Source organism: Patella vulgata, chromosome 3 (genome assembly GCF_932274485.2).
Source record: "Patella vulgata chromosome 3, xgPatVulg1.2, whole genome shotgun sequence".
NCBI classification, from domain to species: Eukaryota; Metazoa; Mollusca; class Gastropoda; family Patellidae; genus Patella; species Patella vulgata.
Genome location: NC_065881.2, coordinates 26,030,153 through 26,038,141, shown reverse-complemented (window position 1 = coordinate 26,038,141; position 7,989 = coordinate 26,030,153). Strand labels below are relative to the sequence as shown.

The window sequence follows — 7,989 nt, the reverse complement described above, 5'->3', positions numbered from 1 at the left end:
GGAATAATAGAGCAGGGATAACCAATACAATGAATTAATGCTTTTGAACTACTAATTTTAATTTATCAAAATTTGGTTGTTATACGAAGTTGTTCATTTACACAGAATAGAGAGAGCGCTACAAAAAAGCCCTAAAAATCAGCGTTGTACTATTGACTTTCGGTGCCAGCCTACCATCACGAACTTCCATTCATAACAAAGTCACGTGCTGTGTCACGGTTAATTGAGATCTGTCAAAGCTAACAACGGCTAATTTTATTGGCTGTTGGAAACCTATCCACATCTTTTCAGCGCGTGTAGAACTGACGTCATTTTGAGGTTAGAAAACCGACGAGAAATGCCCAGTTGATCTAACTCCGCTTGGATGTAAACAATTTTGTTCTTTTGTTTTTCTAGATAATAGAATGATGTAAACAAATATTTCGCTTTCTGTAGTTGAAAACATGGCAGACGGCAAAGTTGTTAACAAGTTCAGAACGAGTTCTCATTCAGCATTTAAAAAACTTAAATCTTCTCGACGAGAATATTCAGAGGAAAATAAGACTGACGTGGAAGAGAGAGTAAGCGAATCGGAGAATCACGAAGATGTTCCGAATGATGTCCCGATTAAAGAGAGACATCCATTTAGTGTAGAATTTTTAATACAAAAAGATAAATTTAAAAAGACCGACAAAGAATGTGCCAATTATTATGACTCTTCAGATTCCGAAGATAGTTTAGCCTCGCCAAGGACATCTACTCCGCAAACGTCTACGCCAACGTCTCCAGTTCCAGCACCTGTCAACAGACCGTCTTTTAGTGTAGCCGATATTTTAGGGAAGTCACCTGGTAGCAGTATTACCTCACCACCCGTACCCTCATTACACCATGTTAACAGTGATGGAAAATGGGGGTTAACAGCCCCGTCCCCAATGACACCCGCATGGTTCTCGGTTCCGGCTTTAACATCACGTACAGGTAAGTTTTACATATGAATATGCAGATAGCTAGAATATATTCCGTTAATTTTCATGTGAACCATTTTTGAACATCACTTTATGTTTTAGAACTCCAAAGATCTAATTATACAACGAAATTCTGAAAGCTTTACAGCTTGGAATATATTTTTATGGCATTGATATAAACGTCTTTAAATGTAAAGAAGTATACATTTTTTTTTCAAACAAAACGGGCGAATACTTTATTCGTCTCGTTTCTCTTGCTGGGTATATTCCTAATGCTATAACTGTTTAAGTATATTCATCAGCCTTTTAAAACAATTCTTTTCATTAGCAGCAAATATAATCTCTATTTCATGTTTATCACTTCTGTCTTTTATCAGGACACTAGTACAATGCCAATTCCACGTAAAAATTAAAAATAAATACACCCACAAATGATATTTCTCGGACATTGAACAAGGGAGACAAATCATACCGTCTTTATTATTCCAAGGTTGAATTTTTCGCGTCTTTATTTGGGTATAAGTTTTGAGAGTGTTTAATATATGCAGGTATAATATAGAAAATAATTTTCTTAATTTGAAGACAAATTAATCACTCTGTAGATTTGTATTTTATATGGCTCCTTGTCAAATTATCTAGTTTAAATAAATTGAATTTTAATGTTGATTATCTAGTTTACATAAATTGAATTTTAATGATAACCCTAATTATTGATACATTCCACAATTACAAATTAAATGTCTTCAATGGCATATGAATTAATTACCATATACTTGTTAATTAAAGTATTTTTTGAATTACAATTTACTGATTGATACAATACAAAGTAAAACAGATTTGTAAAACATTATGTCGGTTAATTAGGAATAGTACAATATTCAATATATAAAATATATAAGATCTGGAATTATAAATATATGTCCCATTTTAAATTTACTTATTGTTTAATCGAAGGCTAGTTAAATTTCAGAGTTTGAGAATGGCAGCTCACTGTTGATACCATTGTTAACAAAATACTGATTTTTATGCTAAAATTGATTTTAAATGTAAAAATACATAAAATAAGAATGCATGAAATTGGTATAGAGGAGCTAAATGAATTGATCACAATAAAATAAAGATGTATATTTTTTTCTAATTAAAGAATCGATACGAGTTTCTTGCTTATCAAAAATAAAAATTATTCGAATTAGGATATAAATTGCGTCATTCGTTTTTTTTATATATTACCTAAATTTCAATTGATTTGAGTAGCTTGATCTATAACCGAATTAAGTATTGGTTCCCAGGCTCGTGTGAGTTATTTTATATACATAAGTATGTAAGTTATTTGTAGAGGTCAGAGAATTGATAGATTTACACCATCAACATGGTAAATGCGTATGTCTATATTATCACAACATCTATATAGTGAGTGATATATACATGTCTTATTTACTAATTACTTTACCTATTATAACATATCTATCTACACCAACATACGTACTTACTTACTACCTAGACTTTATATGTATACATATATATATATGTCAGTCAACACGTGCACATGCACGACATGTATATAGTATGTATTTCCACCATACATGTTAAACGACCGATTCTTCAGTCTGGCCCGTATTTGAATGTATGTATACACTTTAAAAATATTTTGAAATGTTTTTTTTGTAGGCCTATGTTCACCCTAATACTGAATCAAACATCAGAGCTTGAACATTAAGCAATTATCCTTTCATGCTTGTACAGTTTGGGAAGTACTTTCCAATTCCATCATATTCCCTTTTTTGAAACATTAAAATATATGTGATAAAAACAAATGAATAACGAATATACATAAATAATTTCAGTAATTCTGACCCCCCCCCCCCCCAAAAAAAAAAAAAAAAAAACAACAAAAAAAACCAAACCAATGTTGATCTGCAAATAATGTTGTTAGATTATGGTAAATATTATTGTTTGGCTTGAATACGTGCACTTAGTATGTCTAATTTTTTTTATTATTAATGTATTACGCTATACACAAATTGTACTAATACATCTAAACGCATGGTTTGCTTTTTCTAGTGCAGGTTGAACAAATCTGTAGGAACATTTCTAATTTACTATTGCTTTATTGCATTTGATTCTGGAAGAACAGCTCAAAGCGAAAAACTCTCCAACACAAAACGTATAAAGAGTTGAAATTATTGATAATTGAGTCGACACCCTACCGTGTTTAGGGCTGATTAAAAAGAAATAATTTTGTTTGAATGATATTTAGATTAGTTGACAAACATTAAGAAGTCGTTTATATTTTCACCTGAATAAGCAATTATCATTTAGCGACTAATATCGTTTTTATTCTCTCTGTGTTGGGCTTTTAATCTTTACCGTGTAAATTCTAGAATACTGGTATATAACAAATCGATGATAATAATAAAACATTATTGTTATAACTTTTATATATATATATATTGCCGACAGGTGATGCAGATAACTATAATTTATATTAACTAGTATATATCAATTTTGATAATTATATTTCTATAGCAATAACAATCCAATTTAATAATAATGATGCATTACATTGGAGGCCACAAAACCTGCGACATATTTCGAGTTAAAAAAAATAATAAAGACAGTGTCACGCATGTACAGAAGACACTTGAGTTAAAATAAAAGTCTCTATATATTCACTTCATTCACATTGCCGTCTCCATTAACCCACTCGTAGCAGAACAGTAGGATGTTAAACCCCATTTGTCAAACAATAGTTGTACTACAAACATCTTCTACTGATGTCTGATTGTTATAAAAAACGTTTTCAATTTAATAGTGTGCTCATTTAAAGCATAAATTGTGGGCGTGGGTACAGTAGAAATCTAGAAATTGTGGCATTTACTTATTGATTAGAAAAGGACAATCATTTCAAAACCATGTAATAAGATTGTAACAGAGAATTCCTTTAAATATATCTAAGCTCCTGTATTTATGTATACATGTCTATTACAGTAGCCTGTAACATGTTTTCACTATCATATTACTAACTAAATAAATAAAATCGTGTGGCCAATTTGTTAGGTTCATGTGAAATTTCGCTCCAGAACACAGGAAACGAAACGAAGATATATGTGAAGTCACGTTTAAAGTGATAGCCGCTTATCTAAACCAGATGGAACTCTACAAGGTTACGGTTATTTGTCGAAATGTTGAAATTCTGCAAATGGTTTAGATAAAAATAGTATCACTCTATATCACTTTAAATAAAATGATAAGAACTTGATATATAATCTTGGCATCTCACATTTACCCTGACAACACGAAGTGAAATTAAACATAGTTATGAACAAAAATTAATATATTGCGTTTCGTTAGTTATGAATTTGATGCTAAAAGTTTAAAATGAATAAATGAATTCAGTGCATGGTATTCAAATGGCGTTTATTAAGATAATACAGTATAACAATTATGTAATATAAATTAATGTAACGTCAGTATTATATTTGTTCTGTTTAGTGGGTTTGTTCTATCTGACACACATGAAGATATTTCTAGACGGTTTACATAACAAAGAAATGCTATTTTGATACACTAAATAAAGAATTAATTTTTTTTTTACCCTGTCTAAAGCAAAAGGGTTTTTTTGTGGTTTCATTTCTTTTTTTTTTAATTTCGCTGCAAAATATTATCTTTATATTTCATTTTTGTAAAGATCTTATTACAGCATACAGTTGTTGTCATTTCACATTGAAATTTATGCAAAAATCTGAGATATTTTTTACCTCCCCTAAAGGACTGTTTGTAGACAATCGTTTTATTTATCAATCCGTTTCTAACTTATCAACTCATCTGCTCTTTTGAGGCGTCCATTGTGAAAATCGGTCTCTATGTTCAACTAAAAGACATTTTAATGGCCCAGAATACCCTGTTATCTATTCAATATCGGCTGTTTAAAGACCCTATAAATGTCATGCCCACGGTTTCTTTTGTCATTTTCAATTTCAGTGACAGCGAATTTTATTGATTTTAAATTATGATATGGGAATCGACTAATTTAGCGATACCAATCACAACAGCCGTTTCACGATAAATTGATTTTAAATTTTCATCTGTATTCAATGTAGATTAGTAAGGTGTAAATTAATGTCTTTTTAACTGAAATGTGTTTGTTTCGAGTCATTAGTCAAACAGTAACACATAATTAAGTAACAGTAATTTTGACATTTTAAAGGCTCATTATATTTGACAACAATCTACATTAAATTTTGTTTTAATAAACACTGTTTATAAATATTAATATTAATACTTCTATCATCAATTATAATAATTATAGTTGCTGAATTTGTTCATACATAATTTATCTCGCAATTAAGATCGCGTGAAACTATTCACTGGTTTAATGTTGTCACGTACTTCAGAACGTTTTCAGATTGAATTGGTTAAATAGGGCGTTGTTAAGTATTGTTTTGTGTGGAAATTACCATATGTTAAACATATTCAGTAGACTTATAATGTTCATCGACCTTCAATCACACATCGATTACAATATTTCGATATAAATTAAAAATAATTAGGATTAATTTCTGTGATAATAACGTGCACATTGTTGCTCAACCTGTTCGGCGAATTATGTTAGTATTTATTGATGTATTCCATGGGCTGGCAATTCCCGTCTTCAAAAACTTTTTCGACTGTGCTGTCTTTGTAGTTGTATCACTAGTATTGTGGATTGAGTTCAGTGTGGTCTTCCTACATGATCAGATATTTATTCTTCAGATTTTGTGTCAATGGAAAACATCAAAAGTCAAGTTTGATTATTTCCTTTAACATTCGGGACTGACATTTTTATTTCAATAATTCGCTTGTGCGTAGGGGTCTTTAGCAGTGGGGGGGGGGGGGGCGGCCGGGGGACCCCGATAAAACCCACGAGGTTGGACAGTCGACCCTACTCCTTTTCGCGTTCAAGCCGGGAATCAAAACAACGCCTCATAACTCAGTGAAAGACCTTATGATACAACGCACACGCGTTTACCATTGGGCCACCCAACCTCCCGAGGGAAAAGAGAAGAGGGTCAAATGATATCTTATACACGGGAAATTATCTGAATGTCATATCGTTTCCTTCAGTTCAGATGTGTATTTTTCAGGTCATCAATAAATTGTTCACAACATTTAATTCTACAATATTTATATATTTCAGGTATGCCGTCTCCACCCAGATTACCAAATAAATGCGCTTTAAGGAAACATAAACCAGATCGTAAACCTAGAACACCGTTCACTACGAGTCAACTTCTGGCATTAGAAAGAAAGTTCCGAGAAAAACAATATTTATCAATAGCTGAACGAGCTGAATTTTCAGCTTCATTAAATCTAACAGAGACACAAGTTAAAATCTGGTTTCAAAATCGTCGAGCAAAAGCTAAAAGACTTCAAGAAGCAGAACTAGAAAAGATAAGAATGGCATCGAAACCAATGTTACCGCCAACATTTGGAATATCTCTTCCAGGTGCTGGATCTTTGCCAGCATCGTATCTAAGTCGTCATTTTTTTCCACCAACATCTTTAGCGGGGTTTGGACTCTATGGTGCTCTGTATCCACATTAATTATGTGTCAAGAATCAATACAAATTATATAAATGAACAGTTTATCTGTAAAGGATGTGGAAAGATCAATATGTGTGGGTGTTGTAATAAATTGGTAAACATCTCATGACCCATCTCATGACTAATCTTACTGCTCCTTAAAGACAGACACACGTATCACACTAAGTATTATTAACCGGACGGGTTTGACATATCCAAATATCTATTTTACTTGTTAAATTAGAAAAATAAACAGCTAGAAATCATGCAGTCGACAGTCATGAAATGTTTGATCTGTATATGTCGTGAACATAAAAAAAGTGCTGCCCATGTTTTGTTTATACTATGTTTGTATGTTACAAGTAAAAAATATAATCACAACTGATATTATGTTTATTTATTCCTAACACTGTTCGCTGGGATGGCCCATGGCTCATACCTGGTCTCCAAAAGAGGTGTAACCTATTCTCCAAAAGAAGGGTAACACATCTCATGACCCATACATATTCTCAAAAAAGGGTTACAAATCTCATGACCCATACATATTCTAGAAAAGAAGGGAAACACGTCCCATAACGGTACAAATCAGCGCAGTTTACATTAATCACTGGTCTGTATAATTTGTAATCATTTGAAAATAAAACAGTTAATTTTGAAAACGTCAAAAAGCTTAATTATGAATAATCCAGAACATAAAGTATTCACAATAACGATCAGTGGTATGTTCAAATAAACCAAATGTAACAGTGACTTAGTTATCTTCTCAACTTTACGAGGGCTATGTTAGCCCCTTACTATCAATGAGCAAAACTTTTAAAACCATTCTTCTTGATATGTCCCAGAATTCCCACAAGAAAACCTTATATCATGTTTTCTTATCCGAAAAAAACCTACTCTGGAAGAATAACCCGTTACAGGTTTAAAGAAAGACTTTCAGAAGAATAACCCCAAATCTCCCTGTAAATATCCAAAACCTCCCCCGACTTTCAGACCGCAAGTTATTCCGGGCATAGAATATACCCCAAAGATCAAATAGATTTACCGTTACAGGTTTATAAATATCCAAAATTAGTCTCATTCAACAGGACGCTTAAAATCAAAACTTAGATTTATAGACACGGTGTAATGGATGTTTTCAAGTCGTCTCTAACCTACAGCCAATAGCGGATATTTAAAGACTGTACCTTTCCTAAATAGGTATGGGTATCTAATATGCTACAAGCATAAAACAAGTATCCCAGATCGTCTCTTTTCTCCAACAAGTACTTGGTGTCAAAATATAGCCTCATACAATCGGTGATAGGTGACAAAAAGGTATTTCTATCATGCAATAGTAGGTGTTCAAAATGTATTTATATTGTACAATAGGTAATCGGTATATAATTTCTACCATACAATCAGTAATAGATATATATAATTTCTACCATACAATCAGTATGTATAATTTCTACAATATAATCAGTAAATATGCGCATTGAAACAG

At 32.1% G+C, this 7,989-nt stretch overlaps 1 protein-coding gene across 1 annotated transcript; it reads left to right on the top strand.

Annotated features, from left to right (window-relative positions):
• The first annotated feature begins 330 nt into the window (after positions 1-330).
• Positions 331-6,961, top strand: LOC126814988 (homeobox protein MSX-1). The gene is made up of 2 exons (XM_050540492.2): positions 331-957; positions 6,121-6,961. Exons 1-2 carry the CDS (start codon positions 444-446, stop codon positions 6,525-6,527), a joined length of 921 nt encoding a protein of 306 aa, XP_050396449.2. The 5' UTR covers positions 331-443; the 3' UTR covers positions 6,528-6,961.
• The last annotated feature ends 1,028 nt before the right edge of the window (positions 6,962-7,989 follow it).